The sequence below is a fragment of the Photinus pyralis genome, unplaced genomic scaffold (genome assembly GCF_008802855.1).
Source record: "Photinus pyralis isolate 1611_PpyrPB1 unplaced genomic scaffold, Ppyr1.3 Ppyr1.4_LG2, whole genome shotgun sequence".
NCBI lineage: Eukaryota > Metazoa > Arthropoda > Insecta > Coleoptera > Lampyridae > Photinus > Photinus pyralis.
The window spans coordinates 12,218,508-12,233,151 of record NW_022170403.1 but is presented as its reverse complement, the minus strand read 5'-3'; the positions used below and the strand labels follow the sequence as shown (position 1 = coordinate 12,233,151).

At 34.3% G+C, this 14,644-nt stretch overlaps 2 protein-coding genes across 2 annotated transcripts; one reads left to right on the top strand and one right to left on the bottom strand.

The window, feature by feature from the left end:
- The first annotated feature begins 654 nt into the window (after positions 1-654).
- On the top strand, positions 655-1,873 carry LOC116163351. The gene is made up of 4 exons (XM_031477239.1): positions 655-1,222; positions 1,272-1,371; positions 1,421-1,511; positions 1,561-1,873. The coding sequence occupies exons 1-4, from the start codon at positions 924-926 to the stop codon at positions 1,833-1,835; spliced, it is 765 nt and encodes a 254-aa protein (XP_031333099.1). The 5' UTR covers positions 655-923; the 3' UTR covers positions 1,836-1,873.
- LOC116163350 (splicing factor 1-like) lies at positions 1,776-13,980 on the bottom strand. Its single transcript, XM_031477238.1, has 7 exons — positions 13,526-13,980; positions 13,341-13,478; positions 7,401-7,476; positions 5,985-6,137; positions 2,296-2,405; positions 2,081-2,247; positions 1,776-2,033 (listed from the first exon to the last, which is right to left on the bottom strand). The coding sequence occupies exons 1-7, from the start codon at positions 13,857-13,859 to the stop codon at positions 1,797-1,799; spliced, it is 1,215 nt and encodes a 404-aa protein (XP_031333098.1). The 5' UTR covers positions 13,860-13,980; the 3' UTR covers positions 1,776-1,796.
- Positions 13,981-14,644: the final 664 nt, after the last annotated feature.

Below are 14,644 nucleotides of genomic sequence, written 5' to 3'. Positions count from 1 at the left end.
ATTCTGCCGGCTACTCCGAATTAGGTTTTCCTGCAGTTTTCCTAATTCGTAAGGTAAATAACGGAGTAGTTTAAGAACAACTTAAGACCTTCTACAGGGGCACCTCTAAAAAGCATTATGCGGGTCACTCTGTAATTGGACGCAAGCCTGTTGAGGTGAGAGCCCAGAACAAGAGAGGGATAATAAATAAATAAATCCTGTAACACAATAATCGCTATTTCATGGCGAATACTATGATAAAGGGTTGCCTCCGAAAAATTTGACCGGAACGACAGATGGCAGAGCTTTAAAAAGCGAAATTTCGTACGTTAAAAGCGGGCCTGCTTGCTATGTAACTGTATTTAAGAAATGAGGATAACGATTGCATAGTAAATACCGAGCAACAGGTATTAATAGATTTTAGGAAAATAATTCATCGTTAAAATCAACCACAAAGGCGCCAGATTCGCCCAAAAACACTTTTCAACATTTTTATCGCGATGTGACAATAGATAACGATACGTGGTAGCACGAAAAAATACCCCGTTCTGTAAAGACGATTTTTAATTCGTGTCAAAGTTTAACACAAGAAGAATCGCATTTGACGGCTAGTCGAATTTTTTCCATAGAATTAGAATACGACCCTGACCATTAAAAAAGAAAGACGAGAGTCGGGAAATGACGATACCGTTACAGTTACCGTACGCCGGCGTAATGAAATGCGTCGTCCTAAACCGTCAGATTCAGATCAATGAACTTCGCGTTTATTTTATTACAAAGTGTCGTAAAATTGTCTCCAGTTTTCCTAAAATTGACTTAACACGGTCGTAATAATAAATTAATCGCCGATTTGTGAACTTGATTGATTAAAATCGTAACGGATCTGAACAATTTGGCGTGGATGCGCACGCGAACCTCGGCCATATTTGTGGAGGGAATTTCAAATGACAATGGACGAATTTCGATTAGAAGACACCCCTAATTCAATAATACACAAACAATTAATTAATATACCTTTGGGAATAAACCTGAATGACGAGTTTGAGACTTATGAGGAATTCGATCAGTTACTAAAGGAATCGGCCCATCGGCATTACTTACAGTTTTGGAAAAGAGACTGCCGAACAGTAGAAGGAGCAAAAAAGAAAACCGACAGATACATTAATCCGAACATTAAGTATTATCAACTGAAATATTCTTGCGTTCAAGGCGGACGAGTCTTTAGAAGAAAGAATAAGTCTTTGTAATGTCCCACTAAATTAAAAGCGCACAGTTAATAAATTTACTTACAGGGAAGAATGCGAAGCCAACTTTTATTTAACAGCAACTCCGGATGGAGAGAAGCTTTTTGTTAAATCGCTAAACAACTTCCACAATCATGAGGTGTCTGAGGTAAGTAGTATCTGATAGTTCTGCCATTACTTTACGAATCTTTTTTTAGGAGTCGTACATTAAATATTTTAATGGCGATAGATACAAAAGAGTTAGGAAAAAAGAGAAAATTGAACCAGGACTTGAATATCCAGCAACATGTACGCATTTAATAAGAATTAACTCGCAGATAATAATAAATCATTTTAGATTCTGCACAATCGGAAAGTGAAGATACGAATACCAATTCCGACAATACAATGATAACCAACCCTTTTCTTATGGATAACAATCCGTCACTTGTAGAACAGCTGGATCATTACACAAATACAAATCAATTTAGGGAGTCCGACGGAATAGACGAATTTTTAAAATACATCTCTTCGGAAATCAGACAAATACAAAGTCCTAAAGTTATAAAGTGTCTCAAACGAAAATTTATAGCTTTAGTACAAGAAGCGCAAGATGAAGACGAATCGGTTTAAAAATACTTTGTACAAAATAAAACTTTTATAAAAACATACCAGCCACGATTTGTGATCAGTTGCACCGCAATTATTGCACCTTAAACCTTCATTTTCGCGCAATGTTCCATTCAATTGTGCCAACTCTCGTAACTGCATACGACGTAAGTCGTTCTGGCTCTCGGGTACTTCAACGCCTTGACGAATGACTTCCTTAATCTACAAATCGATTTTAGTACAATTCGAAGAATAAAAATGAATGTTACCTTTTCTACAGCTTTCTTCACGTTCTCTGGATTGGTAGCTGTGATGTAGGCATGCAATGGTTCGTCTTCTCCCGGTAATGGTTGTCCGTCCTTGCGGCCCACTTTCCCCTCCTTGACACTACCTTTACCACGTATGATGATCTTCGCACCAGTTTCTTTTTCCATTGCTAAAAGATGTCGATATTAAAGTTTGTAGATGAATAGATGACCCTCACTTTTTAAAGTATTTCCTCTTGGTCCAATTAACAATCCGACAAAGTTGATTTCGGGATGCTCTTCTTGGGGAATCATAACTTTATCACTCACCCTGATTACAGGCGGCCGACTAGAAGCAAGAATAACCACAATAAACCTTTTTACACTAAAAGTTCATATACAACAAAGTACCCCAGTATCAAATAGCCATAAATCTTTTAAGAGACACAATTATATAAGAAATCCAGTTCGAAGAGTTGAAGCCTGTCTGACTTTTGGAGCTTATCTATCCACTCATTCGTGCCAGCAACAAAATGAAATGAAAACATCTGTGCGTTTCCAACTTAGCACATTAAAAGGAACAAGTAGGCAAATATCCAGGCCGAGTACACTCTGATAATGACCAAGTTTTTCCATCTTTGGGCTTTTGCTGGCCAATGGTGAAGTTTTGAAACGGGGATATGTTTTTTTTATTGCAATTGTAACAAATCTTGCGATAGGAATGAGAAATGCTGCAGTGGTTGCAGTTAATTTTTGCATTCCTCTTTCTCTATACAGTAGACTCTCAGTAATCCGGCAGACATCGGACCGGATTACTGGAAGTTGATGAACATTTAAAACGCACAAAACAAGTGTTTCATTGTACCAAAACAACTAATCAAAGGTATTTTAGAATAAAAAATGACACATTAAAAAATTATCTCTAAGAAATAATATTTCTATAGTGTAGTACCAAATTAAAAAAATGAAAAATAAACCCAGTTTTAATAAATAATAACGTGTCTAAATTTGAAACCCACACCACGCCCGTCAAAGTGCGCCGGACTATTAGAGAGACTACTGTATTAATAAACTGTAATGAGATTTAAAGACAGTATGATCCTGTACATTTTGGTGTCGTTTCTGATATTACAAAAAATTATCATGTCACAATATAATTTTTAGTATGAGAAACGATACAACGCATAACTTAAATCTCTTTTGTCATATAAATAAACTAAGGGGCCAGTTTTTTTTGTTTCAGTCAATTTATCAAATAGATAACCTCTTATGTGAATACATTAATTACTTTATCGAAATTCGAGCTTAAAGGCAAGTGTTAAAAATTCCATATAATTTAATACATCCTCAATAAAAAATTACCAGCATAAGAAGTGAAATAAAGCTAAATAAAACTACAAACATGGCCATGCTTATAACTTCGTGAAATTTTTCTGTCTATGGAACCAAATCGTTATCATACCCCCTCCCCCCCAAACATCCACTGTTGTGGCCAGAAAACGTATATCTTCACTGCATCTTTGTTGTAAAAAAACGCGGTAATTGGTTTTTTAAAAAATTATTTCGTAAACTATTTCGAGTATAAAAATGAAACAAACCTATCTCAGGTGACAGCGAAACTAATATTCAGACTCATTTTAAAACGCATTTTAAAACGGCTTCAAATAAAATCAGGTGCCAAATTATTGACAGAACAGCTTACTAACTCAAACCAGATATTTAAAAAAAAACGTCTTTGACAGTCTTACATCCTATATGCCTAATGCACAGTAAGAGCTGATTATGTTTGGAGTTTTTAAATACTTTTCTTAATATTGTATTTGAAAGCGCAAATACTTTTAGAAGTATTTAGTATTGAAATACTTTTGGAATGTATTTAAATGCTTCTGGAGTATTTAAATGTTATTTGAAGAATGTAAACAAAAATTGGGTCATCAGAGCCGAAAGGTATTTTTTTTAATCTGAAGTCATTTTAAGTCCGAATGGTAATTTCTTTTCATTCAGTATAATTAAAACCTGGCCAGAAAACTATAAAGTTACATTTTCTATTAAATTGACCTTGGTGACTTGATTATATCTCGAGGAAAAAAACAATTTTTTTGAAAAAACGTTTTCAGACTGTTTTTCGCAAATAACTCTAAAAGTAAGTATTGTATCGAAAAAAGTATTCTTAGCAAAAATATAGCTCATAAAAAAACAAACAAAATGGTTTATATATGAAGTCTGTAGACTCAGTAGAAGCAAAGTTGTAGCTCATGAAAAGTAGGTTCTCATTCGTCAAATTCCAAATCGAGTACTTCAACGTGAAATAACCAAAAAATGAAGCACTTACAAGAAATTTACAAGAATAAAAAATGTAGCTTTTGCTTTTCTGAACACTTTTTTTGTTTTTCTGTAAAACAAAAATTGGTTAAGATATGGCTGTTCAAAGTTTGCATACACTTAATTTGAATAATCTTATAGCTTTTAAAAAAACCTACAAAATGGTTTTTTAAAGCACTTCGTAGCTTAAAAATTACCTAACCGATTTATGAGTAAAAAACCAATCACATAGATACATCAAAACGCGTGTAGTTAGCATTGTAAGATACACACAATATGCTATTAAGGCACAGACATACTTTCATTTCTTCGCAAGGGTTGTTTTTTATAAGGGTAGAAATTTTATGTGGTAAAAAATAAAAATAGCAAAGAAATCTAAATTTAATGTTACTGTATAATTAAGTAAGATGATTTGAATCAATTATCCGCTTTAATTTACAATTATACGATTTTTTTCTAATAGGGGGTAGTTTTTTCCCCTAAAAAATAAAAAGCAACCTTGGGCTCAAGTTCAACTTTGAAGTGGAGGGTAAGTAGAACCTAAGTCCAAATTTTCATGGGATTCGGTGGAAACTCGGAAAATTACACAGTATCGCCGTATTCCAGGTTCATTTACTGTCAAGTCAAAAAAGTAATCGTAAACGATTTACAAAAAGCGCATTTTCCCTTGCATTCATTTCCCACTTGTAAAGATGCATATCTGCAATCCATTTTTGACGTGGTACTCAATTTCAGTTTATAAGAAGAATCCTACCCACGACTTATAAATTAAGATGGACTGCTGATCAAACAGTTGCATAGGGGTAGAAAAATGGCCCTAGCATGGGCGCCGCCATGATGTGCACATTTTAGTTATTTCCTAGGGGAATTTTCCTAGTGCTCCAGTTTTGAGACTATTGCAGCCTTGGAAAATGACATGTGTCACAATAATGTATTTAGAAAACGTGAGGTTAATGTTGGGTTAATGCTTGTTTATTAGTTGATTTGAATTTCGCGCCAAGTGAGTGCACATCATGGCGGCCTCCATGTAGGTGTCATTTGTTAATTCAGCATTAGAAGTCTATCTTAATTTATAAGTTCGTGATCCTACCCTACATACAAAATTTCATTTAAATATCTTAACAAATAAGAAAATTGGATTGCGCAAATACAAAAGTTCATCATGCATAACTGGACCCGGACAGACAGACGGCGATACAACATTATAAACGATCTCGAGGATAAATGGCAAAGGTGTAAAATTATGGTATACGAAAAAAATAGATTTTTTCTTAAGCGAAACAGAAAAAATTCCTTTCTTGATGCAAGCCTTGACATCATAACGAACCAAATCGCGGAAAAAGTAGAACAATAGCTCTTAAGATAAAGAACTAGTAGCGACAGGACGGGCAAATTGGCCACAATAGCACATTTTTTTAATTTTTGTGGAAATGCGCTAAAAATGATGACCAAAAAAATGAAGACCTGTCAATTTTTCTTCGTTTGTTGGGTTGCATCATGCAAAAAAGGTATAGTTACAAATTTTGATCGCGCCATCCCCAAAATGCCACCAAACAGTCAAACACAAAATGTCCACCCAGCAAATATATATATAGCATATACATACTTATAATCAACAGGTGGTTTAAATTCTGGATTAATTGTCTGCATTCGTAAAACCAAATTGTGACGCTCCTCTTCAAGTCGCCGTCTTGTTCGAAACTCTCTTGTATTCAAACGTTTCCCATCGCTACTGTATATAGGCTCTGGAGAAGGTGATCTGCACAAACAGAAGGAACACACTAATAACAATTGAACAACATTTCCTATGCTTCACCACTACACTTATCAAAATGAACGCTATGTAGTTAATAAATTTGATTAACTGTGATGTAGCATTAGGAATTTCTAAAAAATCAAAAATTAATTTTGTACAACTAGCAACTAATTTCTAAATATGGTTTTCAATTTTTTTGAGAAATCCTCCTGAAAGGATTATTTCTTAAAATGATCAATTTTTTAACCGCAAGCTATAGAAGAAAATTAATTATGTAGTTATGAGCTGTAATAAAAAGTTGATTGATTATTATTTTTTTATGCTGAAATGAAATAGTTTGTAATTTGATATTGACACTTATACTAAAAACCAATTTCTAAAATCGTAAATTTATGAAGATACCTGAAAACGTATCAACAAACATTTTTTTGAAACCTTTAGAAATTGTTTTGTGTAGTAAAATTAAGTAACAAAAGCAAATGGGTCTTTTTAAATTAATTAACAGGTTGCGTTACATTTGTTACAACATAGGTAAATTTTAGACACACACGTCAAATTTATTCAACTTAAGAATACTAACGCCCTGTTAATCAGATTAAAGGCAAATAATCATTGCACAACTGTAGCGTTCTTAATAAAAATGACTTGTACCCCGTGGAGACTTCATACAAAGGAATAAGTAACCCTAACTCACTCTCCGAGTATGAAGAGTTAAAGTACGTAGGTACTTATATAGTTCTTTTTATAATGTAGCTAGATGGCATTGGCAAACGTGATAAAGAAGAATATACAAAGATTACATAAAAGAAAATGACAGTGTTGCCCGTGCACACTTTTAGATTGTCTTGCTATTAATTTAGAAAACAGGACTGACATTCCTTATATGATGATAAATTTCAAACGGACTAAACCGCCAACAACTCTTCTGAACAGAGGGTTCACATTTTGATCATTGTTGAAATGACCAGATTGTAAATTTTAAGCAAACCAAATGAATTAATATGGTCATCACACGAGTGATGCCTAGGTATCCAAAATGTCTATGCTTGTGAGTTATGACGCAACATCACTTCTGGCGACGATATTAAAATGTGAGAGCCTTCTTTAATGCAGAATCAAGTGATATCATGATTATTTGCCCAATTTTTAAACAGTCTTATTACTAAATCTTATGTTTAATAATAATTAAAATGCTTGTGACTGTTTTATAGATGCCAAACCACTGGTGATGTTCAGCTGTCTGGCAAGCAAGCAAAGGAACTGCACCTTTCTTCAGGATTCGGTGAGATCCCTAGGTCGCCTGAACGAAGTTTTCGGCTGACTTCCTCTATCTGGAGTTGAACTGTAATGAAACGGGTTAGGATAGGGCAAACGCCCATATGTTAGAAATCGCATATTCAAAATATTTCACAATTAATTATATCATACAATACCAATAAATTGAAAAAAATCGAATTTCTATTCTTCCGTAAAAGTGAAGAAGTTACTTTTGCCGTGGCTAACATGTCATGCAATAAAAATGCAAAATTCACATACTAAAGCACTGTTAAACACATTACTTTTTGTTGTTTGTTATACATGATAATCAGAATATTCTATTTAATCATAGAATAATCTACCATACCGTCCATTAGCATGTGTATGTTACTCCTCGATTTGGAGTACACTGTACAAAGGGAACTCGAGAAAACTAAAATCAAAAAGATGAAAAAACCTACTCATAAACAAGACACTTTAAAGATTAAGTTTCCCCATTAGAGTGAAGGATTTGCTCGTTGCAATTTGTTTTGGATAAACTATTGACGAAATTCTTGTAGTCCAGCAACTATAATGACAATTTAAAAATGATGACTATTAACAGAGAGCGAAATGAGTGTACCAACATGGATAACTGTTATTTTGTAGCATGCAATAATCGCTGATGCAGTTTGACCAATTAGGTTGATAATATAATTTATTTTCCTGGCTAATTATTTATAATTAATAGGAATTTTGTTAATTAAGCCCAAAAAAAAAAAAAACCATAATCAAACCGTAAAGTGATATACATAATTGAATTCAACATAAAAAGGTCTTCAACTTTGGCTACAAAGATTCTGAGTTCGAATCCCAGATAAAGCATGGCTGTTTGTAATTGTAAATAAATAAAGGCAATAAATAAAAAAACAATATGCCATCGGAATACCATGGCAGTACTTAAAAAAGTAAAAAAGGTTTCCGCCCTAAGGGGAGTAACTTTAGGGCATTTTCCATGCAATGATCAGTACTTTCCAAAATACCATAGCTAAACCTCTCGCCAGGAAAGATTACCAGTCACAGAACACTTGATCCCGGTCTACAATGTACGTTTTTTTTAAAGATGTGAGCAACTTCCGGGATAGTATCGTGTCAATGTTGAACAAAAAGATTTTTCGTTTAACATTGGCACAATCCTATTCTGGAAGTCGTTCGCATCTTAAGAAAAACTTAGATTGTAGATCGACACAAGGTGTGCTGTGACCGGCAATCTTTCCTGGCGAGAGTTATATATATTTTTCTTTACTAATGCGCTAAAATGAAATTGATGATGAGTCCGCCATTTTTCTCAGCGCAAATAATTTCCCCTTGAATTGTCAGCGGAAGAGCAAACGCGCGCATGTATCATGGCCTGCCAATATTGGTTTTTGTTTATACTTCATCACCTAAAACTAATTTAATTTTACACGATAATGGGAAAAAGTAAACAAAAAAGTTAAGTTTGGAACGGGTGTACGAAAAATGTGTTCAGTCGCGCGAAATTTGGCGGTGGAAACAGCTGATTCACCAGAAAAATTTCAAAAACCAAAAAATTTTCCAGGTTTGTAAACGTTATCTTCTTAGCCTTTGATTGCGCAACTTTTCTGCCATTGAACCAAATTTGTATACCATTTCTCGCTAGTCCCTAGAATGCCCTATATTGGACACTTATATTATTTCATTTTTAGATGCTACGTAAAATTCTATATAATGTATAATGTCCTATACCTAAATTTAGCCGGTTTTTGCCATATTTTAATTGTTATATCCAAAGTGACGTTTGCAACTTTTTTATATGAGGCTGATATTAATTATTTGGGGTTAGACAACGAGCGACAAACACAGACGGATGGACACAAAGTCCGAATGACCAAAATTTAGTTAGTCCCTTGACCATTATTTACCTTGAACAGAAATGGAAAATTCGAAACCGTTCGCGAGTTATCATGGAGACCTGTAGACGGACGGGTGCACAGGCAGAAAGCACAAAATCATGAATGAGCTGGGTCGCTCGTTAATGCATGCACATTAAAATTGAATTGAAAAAATAACTAGAACTAAACTTTTTGAATAGACATCCCCTATTTTTATAACGATGTCTTATTAATCACAAAAAATTATCATTTTGTACAAAGTAGTCTATTTCAAAATTTTCAGGTGTTCAAAATAATGTCAATTTATATAATAGTAAAAATACTATTATCTACGATTTGAAGTGGTAAGAAAAAGGGATATTTCTTTAGTGGTCAGTGTTTTTTAGCGTTTTCCAACAAAGTTGGGTGCGCTATTGCAACCACTTTCTCTGTTTGTTCGTCTGTCCGAGGCCTTAACTACTCCTACAATTTTCAAGATATTAAGTTCGTTCCTTTTGCATTCGGTAGCGTATAGCTCTAACGCCTGAGCCAAGAAAAATCTTGACAATTAAACTGCGCATGCGCAGACTGCAGAATGTCAACTTCCTTATTTATTAATATAGGTACTTCTGTTAAAGGCAAACATAACTGATATTGCAAAATTAGATGTGCGCATGCGCAGTCAGTGCCAACTTCTTTAATTATCAAGATATTTTTTTGAGATTTTAACCATAGATGCTTCTAGTAAAGAAAAACATATCACATGTAGTAAAAATCGAAAACTACAAATGTCATTAGGAAAAGTAAACATATCGCACACAGTAAAAAATTAAATCCACGCATGCGCGGACTGCAAAATGCCAACTTTTTTACCTAATTCGCGCGTATTTGCAGTTTGTTCTTTTCCCAATGGCACTTCATTAGAAATTAGATACATCTAGGGAAGAAAGAATTAGGATAAGGGAACGCAAGCGATTAGTAGAATCACTTCTTCAGGATCCAAATGACGTAACCACTCTATGAACACCTGAATTTTCAACACCAGAGCTATGTGTTCAAGAAGTAAAGTGTACTTGTACACGGACAAGCAAGACATTAGAGCTAAAGCGCCAGAATGAACATCTGGGGTCATACAGAAAGACATGAAAAAAAAAATCAAAAGCCGTTCAGCCGTTTAGAAGGAGTTCAGTCAGACACATCCTTACAGAATAATTTTATATATCAAGATAATTATGCATATAATACTAAATTATAAAATGGCTTCAAACATTATGATAGAAACAGTATCCATTATACAGACTCGCAACAATGCTGAGAAATGCATCCAAGATTGAAATATCCTGTATAGCGGATATTCCAAGTCAATATACTTCCATAATAAAAAGGTGTTATGTGTTATATGACAGGCATATTTAAAGAAATAAAATAATACAATTTTCAGTTGTAGCTGTTCGAGATTGAACTTTAAAAATTCATCTCCATTTCAATTCAAATTATGAAGGAATCATAATTTTTAGGGGTTTTGGAATGTATAAAAGATACAAAATAGGTTAAATCGGGGCAGACTTGCAGTTTTATGTGACTTACTCATAGCGTTTTCGATTGGCAAAACTCGTGTCGTGCAATTTTTACGTTCTATTGGTGATTTTAGGGCAATTTTCTGTGTTCCATTGGCAAATGTGATGCAACAATTACACACTCAGTGCAAATTTCGACGTACGAGGTCCGGGAGCTCGTGGAGCTGCTAGTTAACAAATTTTCAAAACAAACGTGCGACAATTTGAATTTGTTTCTTGCGTTGGGAGAGTTTTTTGTCGTCATCTAGCGATAGCGAAGATGATGAACTAGCCATAACTTCTATTTTACAAAAAGTTACACTTACTCATTAAACTGAACGCCAAAAATTGGTCCTTTACAGGAATTTCAAATTTATATTCCTCATCGTTTATCATAAACAATACTGAAATCGTTTGTCATTTTTTAGAATAGAGATTTGTCGATTACCTAAATCTAAAATGAGGTTATGGACAAATGACAACAAATATTTATGACTATTGCCCTCAGAAAATTTCAACCAATCATATTAATGCATATTACAGAAATCACCTAGCAACAGACAAATATCCTCGAGTATTCATGCACTTGTGCAACACCCGCGGGTATTGCTTATGTGTAAATACCTAAAATGAAACTTACATAAATAATTACAATTTGTAAAATGGCAATTTGTAACTGAACCCATGCTTATTTTCGGTTTCATGATGCTTTTTGAAAAACCATGTCTTTGAAAGGATCGAAACAAACATTATATTCTTCTTATCTTGCACAATTTTTGTCAGGCAATAGTCATCCCGTATATCCCTAGTGCACGCCAAATACCAGATCTGAGTATTTCGCTCGTGCACGTATTCAGGTATTTGGCGTGCACTTGGGATATAATACTTGCATATTTATGTTCCATTGAGAGCAATTTTCACATGGATTTCTTCAGTGTCTCGTGCAACACTCGTGCAGTACGAGTGTTGCCAATCGAAAACGCTATCAGAACACCTTTGATTCTCTAAAAATAGTCATGGTTTAAAACAAGTGATGTTTCGACTTTACTTCCCTAGCTGTAGCTCAGTTATTAATGCTACATAAAAAATAGAGATACATACTTACAAGATTGAAATTAATTTAACTCGCACTGATATGACTGTTTTGAGGTAATATTTATAATCTGTCAGTTATGAAATGAAACTTAAATTTTTTCAAAGGCAACCATTGTTGGAGAACTTTTGAAAATAAAAATATCTAGCAAACCAAGCATATTTTTAGAATAAAACAAAAGAGTGGTGTCCTGAGTAATGCACTAAAACTGCAAATCTTTCCGCATTTAACCTAACTTGTATTTTGTATACTTTCTGAAATCTCCATACTAATTCATGAAATAAACTCACCCAGTTATTTTTGAAATTGATGTGTGACTAACCAACGAAACCATATATTGTTTCTATTATTCCTAAATGATCTAACGATAGTGAACTAATAATAATGATTGTATAAACCCACCATACACGTATTCAAGTTTACAATGATCAGTTTTTGATAATAAATTGTCACAACCTACCTTTCATAAACAATATTTTTCAAAGAATACAATTTGGCAGTAACTTTATTCATTATCTTTCTCAAAATATAAACATGTAAATTATCATTAAAATAAATAATTTGCTTGGAAATCTGCTATCTTCGATCTCCTCAATCTTTCATTATGTTTCTTAGGTCTCCATACCTACCAAAAAATCATTACGACATACTTTGTAATTCATTTCGATGCATCCTCATAGCACCATTACCTACTGTGCACATAAACTTATATTTTTTTGTGAAATCCTCACTAATAACAGTGTTACCCATGTTGGTGGATGCGGCAGCTTGAAACACTCTGTACTTTGAATGACCAGTTCAACAAGAAAATGAGACCAAAATCACACATATTCAGTCATGAAAATTTGCTGCCAGGAACAATAATACGTGTTATCATTATCCGATTAACACGCTTGTAGATATTGGAATAAAATTAAAAGAAGCACCAAATGCCGACAGTCAAAGCACAGAAAGGGCAATGATGCATGTACATAAATACGCTTGTCCTGCATCGTGTGAACCACAGACAGTAGCCTTAATACGATGTCCGGTAAATAGAAGTTTTACTTATTTACACATCTTAACCGTAACCTAGAAGAAATTGTAATTGGTGATATGATAGATTACACAAAGATATCTCATCATTCGAGCACAAAAAAGAAGTGATATGGGACCTAGAACGTTACAATTTCAGCATCCGATTGTTCCTGTAACTGTTATAATTTAAATGAGATTGTAATCACAAAATACTTACAAAGACTAATTTATTATCCAAGGTGAATGTTTATTTGGTAAACAACCTTGAGATCTATAAAGATTCATTAAACATGAAGAAATCATCGATACTCACCACAACCTATGAAAAACATGCAAGTCTACCAATTATCCCTATTACTCTTAACTGACTTTCCCTAACAGTAAGTATTTAAATAAACATCTCTCAACTTACGTAAATATGCTTCCTCCTGCTCCTTACTGAGATTGCATGGCAAGATAGTTGGCATCCCGGGGATAAAAATCTTTTCGTGTTCGCCTCCTGCCCAACGAGACCTTCGTTTGCGTCGTCTCTCGTCCTCCAAGTTTGATTCTAACCAATTGGATTAAGCAACAAGGTTTAAAAATCACACTCCTTACCTTCCCCTTGGGAATTCGAATTCTCGTTAGCCAACTCGCCATTACGTTGTGCTACAAGTGCGGCATAATTTCTTGTAGCTGCAATCGTGGCCAATGTTTCCGCAAGTAGTTTGTTTCCATCAGGAATTGCAGTTTTTTCTGGGGTACGCTCGCGATGCCTACTTCTACTTCTTCGTTCTCTATCTCGACGTTCACGATCACGGTGACGATCTCTGTCTCGACTACGTCGTTTACGATCCCTTCTGTCACGGTCCCTATCGCGACCCCTTTCATGGTCACGATCACGGTCTCTTTCTCTATCCCGACTTCGGTCTCTATGTCGAGATGATCCCATAACTACTTAACTGATAGCGATAACACAAATACAAGAAGAAATTTTACACAGCAACGTTCCGGTAATGAAATGATTACAATCGCCACCATATGCTTTACGCTTACGAAAACGACACGACTTTTAACGAACAGGGAAAAACGAAGAGAATTGAAAGGTTGCCAACCAAAACATTCACTAATTATACACAGTATGATTAAGAAATTCTTTCAACCAACATTTTTGCAATAAATAGCGAAATAACGTGGAAATAACGTCAATATTTTGTTTAAGAATAATATAATACTTCATCAGCTATAAGCTTTCCGAAAGTGAGGTAAGGCGTTAGCGATGCACCTTGCACCAAGTTGAAAGGTTCTTTCGTTGGCAATGCACTCTACACCGGCACATTCGCACTTTTAATAAATTTTTGAGGTTAGTCTGACTGAAACGGAAATAAGTAAAAAAAAAATGAAATTGTATAGGTACCTACTTCTGTGTACATATACCGTATAACTATAAAACTAGACGTGGCAAGGTTTAAAAAAATGGCAAGACAAAGAATAGCGAGTAGGTATGAGTAATAAGCAATATGCACGAGGCATTTGTTCAATGACTCCCAAAATCTGTTTCGGGATTATTCACCTATATATTATTCAGTGTCATCAAAATTTTGTACAATCGGCTTTGGAATACAAAATAAATTAAGTAAATTAAATACAACAGGTATTGAGTCATTGTTTACATATTATAATTGTAGTGAATATTTCCCTCATATGTCATAAATGCCATATGAGGTATGCAATTAT